Raw genomic sequence first — 14,657 nt, forward strand, 5'->3', positions numbered from 1 at the left:
GCAAGCAGGGACAGGTAAGGAGCCCCTCACTAGCTACCTCTACTCCCAATGCCCCTAGTGGTCATGAGGATAGTTGGTGCAAAAGGCTGATGCACTGGAACTCCATCTCCAACAATTGCTGTACACAAGGGAGCTACAGAAGCAAATGAACATATAGCATAGCAAGGGCTGAGGGATTCAAATCTGTAGCCGTACATATCCCTCCCACCCACCAGGGAAGAACTGTATGTTATATGAATGTGACTGCCACTGCAATGGCAAACCAGTGTCAGGGTCCACTTTCCGAAATGTGTAGCACAAGCTGCCTTGTAACTCGATGTCATTACATTATTTATTCCCACCTTCATATCATTGGCTGTTGCTGGCAGAGAGACTCCCATCATAATGATGAGATGTGTACTATACCTTATGAAGAGGAAGCGGGGAGCAGACATAGTGCTGACATTTTGGACCACAATTTTATGTTTCTTATAACATCGAGTTCTGCCCTTCTATTTCAGACCAACTTCATGCCTATGAAGTATAATTGAATATAGCCAAACTGTATTGTTGGTTCGAGTTCTGTAGAGCTGGCTGAGTGAATGAGGACATTGCTTTGGCTTCTTCTTCAATTGCTTAATACTTCACAAATAAGCAAAATAACTTTAAGGCTTATCGATAAGCAGGATGTTTTCCCCCGTACTTTTCCTGGGTTACATGTTAACAAAATATACTTCTGCTTTCATCAACTAGAATTTTTTTTTAAATGGTAACTTGGAGGACGTTGGGATTTCTTTGGTACCAGTGGGGAGTTGAAGCCTGCATAATATTGCCATGACTCATCTTTCTTCATCGCATTTTGTTTGTTCAGTGAGAACAGGATGATAAATGGACAATTAAACGGCTTGTAAAATATTTCACTGGGAATAAGGGATTATTCCACTAAGCAGCAAATGAAGTCACAGGGGCTTTTCTCATGATCAAGCATGAGGGAAGCTGAGCGGGTGGGGAGGGAGCCTTGGAAAGCTTATCTCCCCGACAGACGATCATCCTGTTGGTGCTGGGCGCACAGATCACACACCCAGATGCTCTGCCACTGCCCCTGGCAGCGCAGAGGCGTGGGAGCCAGGATGCATCACCCCGGCCCCCAGAAATCCCACAATGCACCACACCAGTGTGTGGTGCATTGTGGGGATACCCCCAGTAGGTGCCTGTCAATGTTTCAGCACCGACTGAAAGCAGCCAGCGTTGACACATGGTCAGGTAAACAGGGTTAAAGGAGCACTTGCTCCCTTAACCTCATTTAAGAGGCAGGTTCTCTAGGTGGGTTTGCTACCGAGGTGACATCGGGAGCCAATCGGCTCCCACCGGTTCCCACAGGCAGCCAAGCCCATGTGTACAAATGTACAGCTGCCCTAGACCGGTCTTGGCTGCTTGTGAGATCAGCTTCATCGTATCCTAACACCTGTGTTTCAAATAAATAACTTCCAAGGAGGCAAGAATATTCCCTCAAGTTTGCCTCGCTTATATCTAATGTGGCATGTACCTGTTTAAGGGGGGAAATACAGGTTTATCTGTGCCCATATTGCATACATGACTCATCCGTAGGGTAAAACTGCCAGAGGTTCAAGCATTGTGTTGATGGTTTTTTTAAAAATCTAGACCAAAATTTGCTATATTTAGGGGTGGCCCCCCCACATTTACTTTTTAAAAATCATTTGGTTTTGCCTCAGTATTATCTCAGCCTACCTGCTCATACATCTAATGACCCTTATAAAAGCTCATGCCACAAAAAACCTGCTGTTGTGACATGAACCTACCAAAGTTAAATATTTCTAGATCCTTTTAATTGCATTGAACGAGGGAGAGTTAAAATTCATGGTAACACAACCATGGAAAACACTGGAATGTGCCTAACTTGGACTGTTTTGTGTGTCTTCTCAAAGGTACATTTTGTCTTCCCTCTGCTACAGGCACAGCTGTCTTTCTGGAATTTGCCTGAATGGTGCTTCTTCCCGTTGATCTCTAAGATATTCATAAACAAAATAGAAATCGATTATAAGGAATCTATGTTGAAGTCGAAATAATAATTATGTTTAGGCAAGGACATTGTAAAAGAGAACATATTTTGTTATTCAGTTGTTCTTTCAGTTTTTGATATGCTCAAATCTATGCTCTCAAACAGTTTACTCCAGCTGTAAGTTTAGGAATAAAGTGATTAACTTCTGTATTGAAGCTGCTCCAGTTTCAAGACAATTAAGATCATGTCTTAAATAGATCTTAAAAGCTTGTTACATTGACCCAAACTCTTGTATTCAGGCAGCTGTTAGTTTTAATCAAACTGTGTAATGTGTGTGTCCCTCACCACCTCAACTGAATGAGTTATTTATAGATTCCTTCCATGTCCTTTGATATTTTTTCAGATCCTACACGGTTTATGGTGGCACCTACCAGCATGGATGTCACTGCTGGTGAAAGTATTCTTCTGCCTTGCCAGGTATCTCATGATCACCCGCTAGATATTATGTTTACTTGGTCATTTAATGGACATCTGATAGACTTTGAAAAAGACGGGGATCACTTTGAAAGAGTTGGAGGGGTAAGTATTAATAATAGTAATCCCCCAAAGGCATTCACAATGTGCATTGAAAAGTAGAGTCAAGAGGCAGATGGACACTTAAACTATATCTATTGTTAATATATCTAGCTATATAATGTGTTGATATGTTTATTGAATTAGGATAAGTCCACAACTCATTTATACTATCTAGATAAATGTTAACACAAAATGTATTCTCACAGATGCTCTGAAACAGTAGTTATTTACAGCAGGAATAACTTTAAAACAGGAGTATGAGCTGTAAGAGCAATAACTTTCTACACGCTACACTGTCGATTCAATTCACTCAGCTTTGAGTTGATGAAGCAAGCAGTAGTGAAGCGAAGTACTTTACAGCTAGGCTAACCTACTCCTGCTTGAGAGTATGGATTAAAAGGCACCCACTGAATGAACACACCATTTCTGAGAAGAGATGCACGTTTCATTCATTAGGAAACCAGTCTTTCAGATTGGTTTGGTGGGTAGGAGGGATGTTGACATCTTATTATATGCATTCTCCAGATAGTAGTTTCTTAGAATTCTCCTTTAAGAAGTTGCAGATCATTAGCAAAATGTAGTCATGTGTCATAATCACACCCTTCAGAAATACTTTATTGCAAAGCATGAAGTCGTAGATGGTGCATGGGAGGCAGGTGTCCATTAACCTTACAGAACAGCTACTGTATGTGGCTGTTCTCACGGATAGCCTAACCCAAGCTAAGGAAGCCCAGCCTGTGTTAGTCTGAAAATGAGAACTGCCGGGATCAATCCCGGTCCCAGCAGGGCAGCGCTGCCTAGCCTGGCTTTTTAGCCTGGCTTTTAGTCTAGGTTAAAGGCGCCAAGGTGCCATTAGCAGGGGGAGAGTAACTGGCCCCACCCCCATCACAGTACTTCCAGTGACTGTTGCTAGTGGCTATCTTATGTTTATTTTTAGAATGTGAGCCCTTTGGTGACAGGGTTCCGTCTTATTTGTTTGTTGTTTCTCTGTGTAAACCGCCTTGAGCCATTTTTGGAAGGGCGGTCTAGAAATCAAATTATTATTATTATTATTATTATTATTATTATTATTATTATTATTATTATTAATCAAGCCCAGCTCTCTGATCATGTGTGAGTTCAGGCTGCTTCCAGTCCAGCCACACTCTGGGACAGGCACCTAGAGTGCCTGTCTCCTGGGGGACTCCCCAGTGCACTGCACATTGTGAGATACTCAGAGGCCAGGAGGCGTCGTCCTGGCCTCTGGAGTTTTGCGCTGCTCATCTGGGAACGGTCTGCACTCCAAGCAACATGTGTGTGATCATCTAGGGAGAAGGTAAGGTTTGTGCAGCCTTCCCCCTACCTGTCCGCTCCCCCACCTGCCTGGTTGTGTGAATAGCCCCTATGTTTAGGATAAATGCTGCACATATTCAAAATGGCACATTGCAGACTGTTATTTGAAACTGAAATAAGAAAGGGAATGTTCAACACTGCATCTAAGGCAGGTTGCTTGCTAGCTCTGTTGGTCTAGGGCTTTTCTAGATAGCAGTGTGTGGGATTTTGAAAACTTCCACACAAGTTCCAAATTTCATCTTACAGCCCACACACTCATTTAGGCTTCCATGCTTCTTCCTAACACCTTCTCTGGCCATACGCGGAGCAGGGACCTTGAACGATTTTTGCAGCTCCACCTGCTGGCCAGCTCTTGCATTTGAAGAAGAACCCATCCACTAATGTAATAGTGACTGAAGAAAGAGATAGGTTATTCCCTGGTCAGAGAAAAAGATCATGCTAGGAAGAAGCATGGAGGCCTGCATGAGTGTCTGTACAGTGAATCGGGTAGCATTTAGTAACAATTTAAGCAATTAAGAATTTTACTGGGCTAGTGCAAGCCTTTTCTATGAGCCTCTGCAGTTCTTTGAATCCCTGCCAACTCATCACCCATCTAGTCCCACATGTTCAATATTGAGGTCATTCACACAACTGAAAACTGGATAAGGCAAGTGTCTTACTCAGGTTTGGGAGTTGTGTGTGCTCCCAATTTTGGTTGAGTGGGACCAAACAACTAGGAAGGAGGAGGGAGAAGTGATTGTGTGGAATCAAGCGTTTGGTTGTGTGAATAACCTCATTGTGTAACACTGTGTGAGGTTTTATCACAAATTCATTTTGGACCAAAAAAGATTGGGTCTGTTTTTATTCTCCTGCTTTTCTGTTCTGTCTGCATTTGATGTTAAATGTCTTGGACTTGTTACAAGCCTTTCTTAAACTCTTGATTTTATTTAATCAACTACTGAATCATTTACAACATGATTTATAATTATTATTGTTATAAGGATTATTATATATAAAATGATTTATTAAAATGATTTAGGAAATGATTTAATAAACCATTTGATCATTTAGAAAATTTGTAGATTTCAGAATTAGAACATTTCCACTCACTTAAGAAATATTAAGACTAAAAAATAATTCCTGGCATGAACCCTGCACCTTTTCCTTGCCTCTAGCTTGGTTCAGTGGATTTTACCAGAAGAAAGGCAAAAAGAGTTTCACTTGGTTTTCATTAATATTGTGAGAAAACTAGGGTTTCCCAGACTGAAAATGTCACTGCTACCCATTTTTTTTCTGGGCCAAACAAAATGTGATGTCAGGGATCTGTGATTTGATGTCCCACTGCTTTTTAAAAGGCAGAATGCAGCCACTGGTTTGGCCTGAGGGTGGAAGCTTAACCTTTCCTTCTGTGAACGGAATTCTCTCTGCCTCTTCTCTTATTCTTGCTGAGCTGCTATTTGCTCTGCAGGACAAACACACAGAACCTCCATTAGGGTACCTAGCTACTGCATTTAGCCTTTATTTTAAAAGTGTGGAGTTTCCAATCATGGATCCATTTGTACAGAGGTGGTATCTTCTTCCCTGGAGGTTTTCAAAAAGAAGCTGGATAGCCATCTGCCATCTGGATAGCGTAATGCAGCAAAGTCCTGTACTGAGCAGGGTGTTGGTCTAGAAGCCCTCAATGGTACCTTCCAACTCTAAAATCTGGTGACTCTGTTATCTCCAGCCACCTCATCTAACTGACCCTTACTGTTTTGTAAAGTGCTTTGCCGTCTATATTTTGTTCCATGGTACTCTTCAAAAATGGACATCGGCCATTTTAAGAAGTGGAGCTGGGGCAAAGAGCTAGTGATTTTCCCAAAGCCACCTTGTTTCAAAGGTGAACCCATTTCTCCCAGAGTGAAGATCAACACTGGCTTTCATCCTGAAAACAGGAGGGCGGGGGGAGAATCAGATTTTTACAAACATTAATTGTGATCCTTTGACTTGCAGACAGGTGTGGGAAGACTAAACTGTGCGGAAGACAAAATGAATTACTTAAAGTTCTGCCCTGCAGGGGCCACAGCAGCAGCAGCAACAGCTGTTGCTAGCAATTACACCTAATCGTGCCACAAAACCAAAAATATGTGCCATATTAATATTCCTCAATTAAAAGACTGCAACTGCAGTCTTATTCTTAGATTTCTGACTTGTTAAGTGCTGTGCCTGGTGGACTGTGAGGACGTATTTTTAGAGTCACACGATCATGCAGAACCATAATTAGTTCCATACAATTGCTAATCAGACATGAGCGGTTGGCATTTGGCAAAACAAATTATTGTCGTTCTATGTGAGGTGATGCAAAATTTCCTCAGAGAGTGCTGTCCCCATCACCTTTTAATACAGAAACGGCAGGCAGTTGAAATGCTGGCTTTGGCACATGGCTGTGGAAACTACTGCAGATGCCTCAGAATTTGGGTTGGTGTTCACTTACTAAATGGAGGCCAGCGGAATGCAGACATCGGAATACCAATGAAGGCTATAAATTGGATATCTGGAGCATGGCAGAGCCAAGTCTGCCTTACTTGCGTTTTGTCAAATCACATTTGTGGTAAACTGTTTGACTGACCTGAAGTTCCCATGTCCCTTACAGGAAGCCATACTTTTAGCTGTTATCTTCAAGGAAGGCGCACATATTTTAAATAGGCCACGGCTAGCGTTAGGAGCGTTTTCATCAGCTGATGTAAAATAAATCCATTAGTCACAGTGTCCTTCATGTGATAATGATGTTTAGAGCTCATTAAAAAGTAATTGTAACCACTTTCCCCTACTTTATCAGCAGGATTCAGCTGGTGATTTGATGATCAGAAGCATCCAGCTGAATCATGCTGGAAAATACGTCTGCATGGTGGAAACAAGTGTGGACAAACTATCGGCTGCTGCAGACCTGATTGTAAGAGGTATTTGAATTTTGTTGTTGTTGTTGTTGTTGTTGCAAAACTACTGTTTGCACTAACTGCCACATAAAGCACTGCTTGAGAGACCTGGCTATCATTCTAACTAGTAAGTGACACATCACAGAGATTTCCACACCCCCAAATGGCAAGGAGAAAACAATCAATATCTCCAACCTGCGACTGTAACAACATGGATTAATAATGTATTTAGTTAGGAATGCAAATAAATATTGCTGTCAGCATCAATTTGCTGAATTTTGAAAAATCCAGTAGCAGCTTTAGATGAAAAGACATTCTTCATTGGAAATCCTGAGGGTTTCTGTGCACACACGTTAAGAAGAGCCATGTTGGATCATGAGAAAGGCCTGTAGGCCAACATCCTGGTTCCCTCAGTGGTCAACCAGATGCCTCCAGGAAAGTCATAAGCACAGCATGAAGACAGTAGCTCTTGCCTGCTATTGGTCCCCAGGAACTGCTATTCAGACCCTTACTGCCGCTAAACATGGAGGTTCCATAATAATCACATCAATCTTTTGAAAAGCCTTTTACCATCCATATTCTGTTTGCCCTCACATAGATAGACCTTTCTTCCTTGGATTTGTATAATCTCCTTATAATGCTAGTCATCCCTGGGGAATAAAATGTGCCATGCAGACTCCATGTGCACGCAAATCATTTCGTGTGATTGAAGTCATCTCATGATTTAAGTTGAGGTTGTGAAAGAGTCAAGCAGTGGAAATTTGCTTCTAGGCTCTTTGCTGCCTTGCACATGTTCACATCTGTGAACATACACTTCATCTGACTTCTTGTATTGCCTCAGTGGTCATGTTATGCGGGGAGCCTTTAAACAGATAGTTTCCCAAGAAAGTCACAACCACAGGCTTAAATCCAACTAAAATTGTTTCTTTATTGAACACAGAAGAGGCTTGACTTTAATGCTAATGAGAGCAAGTTCTCACAGGTGCTCTGATAGAGGTGCACCTGAGCTCAATGCTTTACCTCTTTGCTTATGGTTCTAAATGCTACCTGGAAGGAAGCAGGGAAGGGAAGAGGTGGTGGGTGCTTGATCCAGTCTGATTCTGATGACAGGGAAAGAAGCTAGGGGAAGGGGAAGAAATGGCTCCCTTCACTTCATGGGAGAGAGTCTGCTAATTCCCTGATGGAAGAGGGAACACAGGGGCTGAATCCACCCCACTTCCGCAGCTTGGCCTCAGCGGGGGAGAGGGAGGTCAACATGTCTGGTCTGTGATGAACACAAGAGGCTGCTAGGGGCCAGGCAGTTGGATCCGGGGGAAAGGAGGAACCTTTTAAACTAGCCTGGCAGCAACACACACACTCACAGAAGTTTCCAGAAAGAAGGAATTGAGGCAAGATGGGAGAAATCCCAGGGGCAGAGGAAGAAGGGAAGCCCCCTATATTTACCTGTCACAACATGAAGGAAGGGGATCCCAGATCCTCAGTGGACAAGGTGGGGTGTGATGATGAAAAAGCAGCAACCCACAACCTCATGTCCCAGAACCTCATGAACCCCAGAGGTTGTGCAGTTTGGGGGGCTTTTGACTGACGGTTTTTAGGGGGAAATAGGCAAGTGACACTAAAGACTGCATGCTAGAGAAGGGCTGTTCTAGAGGCAATCTCTAGTGGGGAACAATGGGGTTCCAGGTGGTTAGACTTTTAGATGGGATTTCCCTAGGAAGGAAGATTGATGTTGACTTGAAGGACATTGATTTGTTAATTCTAGGGATGTGGATAATCTGCAAGGCACGACTGAATGGCTTTACTGCTCAGGTCAGAGGAGTGCAGCCACATAGGTTGGTGAAAGGTCAACTATGGCTGCCTGAGCTGACCCCAGGGTCCCAAAAGGATTGATGCTCACACAGGGGAAAGCCTTTGTAGAGTGTTAGGGTACCTGATTTGGGGCTTCTATGAAGCAGGGAGCTACAGCTGCACTCCCTCCTTGGCTAGTCTCCCTTTACTGCTTCTGGCCATAGTGGTGAACACTGTCTAACTCCTGGACTCTCCTGTGGGCAGGCAAGTCCAGACTGTGTGCTTCTTAAGGGTGCAAGGGGGTTGCACTGGGGGGAGGAAGCAATTTTGGACCTCCTAATAGACACTTTCTTGGGTAGGGGCCAGGGGACCCTGCTCTATCGCTTTTGTGAGCCGAAGTGTTGCTTGGAAAATGTACTGCTGTTATAAATTAAGAATTATGTCTCGGAAAAGAATGATCCAAACTTCTAACCATTGGTAACTTCAGCAAGTCAATTGCCCATCTGACAACTGCACTATGATCATGCAAAGATCCAAGCTCATTCATGTTATTTGGTTAGTCAAGGGTAATCAGTATTCAAGTAAATATGGAATCTGAAAGCTATACATTCAATTGAAAACAATATATAATATTCCTAGTCATTTATATACATAGATATGAAGGTGTGTTGTACTGAGTCAAACCACTCATCCAACTAGCTCAGTATTGTCTACACTTACTGGAACTAGCTGTTCAGGGTTTCAGACAGGAATCTTTCCCAGGCCTACTTGGAGATGCTGCTAACAACTTAACTCGGGACTTTGCATGTAAAGCATGTGCTTATCCACTAAGCTACAGGCCCATCACCAATGGTGGTATAGAACAGCAGAATATTCTGATGGTGGTATAGAACTGGAAAAATGAAATCCTGTTTTCTAAAATATTGTGCAAAAAAGGCAATCTTGACTTGAGGTCATAAGACTGACACATGCCAAAAACTCTGCAAAGTATTATCTCATATACTTGGCACAAATTATTGCTGGGTGCCATGAAACGTGAGGTTGAGTACACCCACACTACAGGTTTAAACTGGTTTAAATGGGGAAGAGGACTGAGTTAATAAAGGGACACCAGAGAATTCTCAGGTCCTTTTATATTGTGCAAAGAAGCACTTTTAGTATATGTTTTAAAAACACAATTGTTTCAATAAAGAAATATTGTGGTGCATGTATTTAATGTGAAATGATTATTTAAGCAATTTAGCATTGTTCTAAAAATGCCAAGGATTCTGAAGGAATTTTTATCACAAAATCCCACTGGTATAAATCTATGAGAGGTTTATAAATCTGAAGATTAAGCTTAGCTTATTTAATCACATAAGTTCTGGAGACTGTAAATTTAACAGGAACAATGGCTGCTACTCTTACCGAGATCAGTGTCTGCTGGTTTGTGCTTGTTCTCTCTCCTGCAGCCAGTTGGCTATCCTGTTGAATTCTGTAAGTGCACAGAAAGTGCTAGCATGAACCAAAGAACTCTGGGACTTGTAGTTCATAAGAGGTTAATAGGAAGTCACACTACTCTCTGTCCCAGAGTTTCAGGAAAGAATTATTGCTCCATATAAAGTCCTAGAGAATGGCTGTGTCAGGGGAAATTATTGGAAAGCCAGATTTCAAAGTGTTTTAACTTATGCTTTTTTAGAAAGTTAAAGTTCTCTTTTTTTAACTAGTTAAATTAGCAGCTGAAAAATCTGACTAAATTTAGAAGTTCACAATTTCTTTAGCTTTTATCTAGTTAATTAACCACAGTTAATTCTCATGGCTAGTCTAGTTCAGTGAAGAAGCATAGACGGACAGCAAGCTTTGCTCCTGACCTATATGGGTTCATTTTAACACTAGGAATGTGCTGTCATTTTCAAACATGAAAATATCGACAACACACGCTGTGCCACTTTATTTCATTTGCCATCTGAAATGACAGAAAATTCTAACATGTCATTTTCGGTCACTTTCTGGCATTTTGTTGAATAGCTACTTGATTTTCAATTCTCAGAGCTGTAGTTTTCTTACTGTTTTGAGCCAGCTGGTGGGAGGGAGTGGAGAGAAATGAGGACCAATCTTTAACAAGCATGGCTTGAACCTGCCAGTCCTGGCTTGCCTCTTTTTAAAAAACCTGTATGCTGGGCTTTCCCTGCCTGCTATTCTTACTCTGTTGGGTGGTGGCTTTGGAGGATAATAGAGACTCAGCAAGAGAGCTGAAAATGTGAGAGTGATCTACTGTGTATGTACTTTTATTTTCCCAAATCAGTATTACCTATTCACTTTTTTTCACCAATACTATACTATATATATTTAATTTACATATTTGAATTATTGTGTGAGAGAGAAAGAGAAATGGGGACGAAGAGAAACCCTGTTCTATTACATTCCCTCTTCTCTGTCTCTCCCTTCTGATGCTAATTATTATGGCTGTGTATGATCACAAATTCCAGATCAGATCCTAATCCAGTCTGGACCATTAATAGCAATTAATACAAATTAATTGATATTAATATCAATTCGGGTCCTTTGGACCTTTCAGAATTCTGGTCTTGGATTTGGTATCAGATTTCCTTCTGGAAATCTAATGGATTTCAGTGAAAATCTCCATAGAAATCAATGGGGTAGGTTTAAAAAACCTGGCTAGACAGGGAACTCTGAAAGCTGGCACACAAATAGGTAAGGATGGCAGGACTCTGTGCATTTAATTACAAGTGAGTCTGACCATCCTTTTTTTTTTTTTTAATTAAGTAACCTGGAAATTGTAATCACATCAGGGAATCATGAAGAAAAATGATGTAACAACCAAGAATTGCAGGGCAAGTGATATAACATCTGAGAATCTCAGGGGTAGTGATATAACATCTGAGGATCCACCACTTTATTTTTTAATGTGTAAGTAAAACAATCAGATAAATTAAGAAATAAATGCATAGGCAGGCAGGCAGGCAGGTAGGTGGGTGGCAGAGATGGCTCCCCCCACGACACGATCAGGGAAAATAATGCAGACTCTGTTTTGTATTTCTACTGCCATTTGGAGCTCCGGAATACCAGTTCCTTTCTGAAAATGCTCCAGAATTCCCCGAACCCATATCGGATAATTTCGGTCCCAAATAGCATTTCCTATTTTGCGTATGGATTATCTCCAATACCCTCCGGAATGGCTGTTATCATACCATTTCTGGAATTCTGGATCCAATATTTCACAGCCCTACTATTTAGTTTCACCCTTTGATTTTAAAAGCCTTCTATTTAAATATTTGGTGTTTTACTTTCCCCTCCTGATCAGTAATTGAATAGACTATTTTTTTATTTTCTTAGTACAGCAAACTTCTGCATTTTTCTTTTGATGCATTTTCCTTTAAGATGTATAGAATAGTAGAAAGTTACTACTAGCCTGCATCTGAAGAAGGTGCAGTTCATATTCTCTTCAGGTAGGAAAACAAACATGGCATATTCCCTGCAGGTCACCATGGCACTTCTCTCACTGTTCGTATTGTTTGGAGCTCCTGAGCACTAGGTCTTCCTCACCTGCACACTTCCTTGCTAAACTTCAGTGCAAAACTTTTATTCCTGTTCGTAATCCTGGTTGCAAGCTCCCAGGCCTCCCTGTGTGCATCTTAGAAAGAGCTGATGTGAAATGTTGTTCCACAGCCGAAAAGCTCCACTCACTTCCATAGGCAGAACTGAAACTCAGATAGCCAGAAAATAGCACAATCTGTGAGAAGAGCCGGGCTTGTGATATAAAGCATGAATTGTCCTCTTTGCTAAGCAGCGTCTACCCTGCTTTGCTTTTGAAGGGGAGACTATGAGCCCTTTCTCACGACCAGTGAGAAAGGACTACCCAGTTTGCGCGGAGGAAACCCGAAAGCACTTACCTCCTAGCAGAGGTAGTATTGTTCTGCTGTCCCTAGGTGGGTGGATCGCCTGCCCAGACGAGCACCAGCTGCTGCTGGCAGCTCCAAGGGCCGAGGGGCTGGAAATGCGTCACCCCGTGCCGCCCCCCCCCCCCGGAGCGCCAATAATGCACCCTCTTTCCAAGTTTTAAAGGATGGCTCCTTAGGCAGGTTTGCTGCTCTTGTGCTGATCCCAGCAGGGATCAAGCTGATCTCAGCAGTTCACATGCACGTGAAAAATGGGGCTGAGCTCCCTTAGCCTGGTTTGTAAACGTGTGTGAGTAGCTGCTACATGTGAGCATTATAAGATATTTCCTTTAGGGGATGGGGGCCACTCTGGGAAGAGCACCTGCATCCTTGCATGCAGAAGGTTCCAAGTTCCCTCCCTGGCTTCTCCAGATAGGGCTGGGAGAGGCTCCTGCCTGTAACCTTGGAAAAACTGCTGCCAGTCAGTGTAGACAATACTGAGCTAGATGGAGCAGTGGTCTGACTCAGCATAACGCTTCCTATATTTCTGTCTTCCAGTCTCACACAAAAGCCTCACATAAAACACACCACCAATTTCCCACAACAAAACAGAGCCACCCACAAACTCGTCACCAATTATCATGCAAAACTTCCTTATTCCTTTTTGCAATCCTGTTAGCAAGCTGTGGTTCCAAACTGCCAGGTCTTTTTGTGTCTCTCAGAAAGAGCTGACCTGGAATTATGTTTTTCCATAGACATTTTACTACTCATGCCCCCACCCCACCATCATGCCCAAGTTGCCACTAGGAAGACTCTGGATGGTACTGTCTGGGTCTAGCAGAGGGACCCCATTGAGTATATGTCTGGATTCTGGCATGACCAATCATGAGGAGAGGCGAGCTGCTTTTGTGGTAGCAAGCATGACTTGTCCCCTTAGCTAAGCAGCATCCACCCTGGTTGAATATGAATGGGAGACTTGATGTGTGAGCAGTGTAAGATATTCCCCTCAGGGGATGGAGCCACTCTGGGAAGAGCATCTGGGTTTCAAGTTTCCTCAGTTTTTCCTTCAATGCATTCTGTGTTTTCGACATCATTGTATTCTTTACTTCTTGTAACACAGAAAATAAGTAGCCGGTAACGGAGGGGGTGGTGGCAGAAAGAGAACCTGATCATTGTCCATTTATGAAGACAGCAGTGGTTTATCAGCTGCTCCCTCATGGGAATAAGATATATGGTTGCTGCACTATATGTACACTCCATTTAATGAGGACGAGGCCCAATGAGCAGTTTAAATACCAATAAATTAGGCTGCTAAATATTTAAAATCTGTAATACTTGAAGTTCTTAACTGAAAGTGTATGCATCATTTTGCAGGGCATAATCTTAAATTCTACTAGGAGTCTGTTAGAAGAAAATATATTGCAAGGAGCTAGCTAATACGGTTAATGACTTTATTCCTGCATTTTGAATGCCCTTTCTTTTCTTTTCCTTTTTTAAAAGGCATTTTCCTAGCACATTGCACCATCTGCTGGAGAGGAGACAACAATACTCAATCTTTCTCCTCACCTGCTGCTGCTGATAGCTGGTGATAGAAAGGCACATAGCTGCTCAGCCAAACACAATCTGTTATTTATTTATTGTTCAATTTTTATACCACCTTTCATAAGGCATCCCAAGGCGGTTTACAAAGAATTTGTTAAGAACTTGACTTGAGGAGAAAACTCATTAGTCAGTGTAACTGAGATTCCCTCTCCAGTGCACCATCACATTTGACTGCAAAATACCATACTGCTGATAAAGACAAAAATGCTTGTGATACTGTAAAGGTACAATAATTTCTGCATTAGATGAACTGAGTTTTTGCTTGAAAATCGCACTCCCAAATAAAGTCTTTTTGTTGCATCACACTAAACCAGCCATTCTTTTGGATTCCAGTAATAGAGTCACAAGTAAGTGCCTTTAAGCAGCTTTTAAACACTCTGGGCAGTATCCAAATTAAGTCTTCTCGGAACAGAAGATATTTTCTCTGATCCCGAGCCCTGTCCCTCTGCAGCTTCGTGTGAAACCACATACACATACACACAACAAATCTGCTCTTGAGCGTCTCTCTCAACCCTTACGAACATATTCTCAGGGGGCACAGGCAGGGAACGGGAGATCAACAAACATTGCACCTTCTTGCACAAGCAG

General features: G+C 42.2%; 1 protein-coding gene across 11 annotated transcripts in view; it reads left to right on the plus strand.

Moving 5' to 3' along the window:
- The window catches only part of LOC128343611 (contactin-4), a 920,791-nt gene that overhangs the window by 865,040 nt on the left and 41,094 nt on the right, over positions 1-14,657 (plus strand). For 7 of the 11 annotated variants that reach the window (XM_053292986.1, XM_053292991.1, XM_053292990.1 and 4 more), the window contains 2 exons: positions 2,403-2,578; positions 6,705-6,825. In XM_053292986.1, the coding sequence (XP_053148961.1) occupies positions 2,403-2,578; positions 6,705-6,825 (297 nt within the window). The remainder of the gene's footprint in view (positions 1-2,402; positions 2,579-6,704; positions 6,826-14,657) is intronic. The other 4 variants (XM_053292988.1, XM_053292983.1, XM_053292984.1 and 1 more) reach the window with 3 other exon arrangements.

The sequence above is a fragment of the Hemicordylus capensis genome, chromosome 2 (assembly GCF_027244095.1).
Source record: "Hemicordylus capensis ecotype Gifberg chromosome 2, rHemCap1.1.pri, whole genome shotgun sequence".
Taxonomy (NCBI): Eukaryota; Metazoa; Chordata; class Lepidosauria; order Squamata; family Cordylidae; genus Hemicordylus; species Hemicordylus capensis.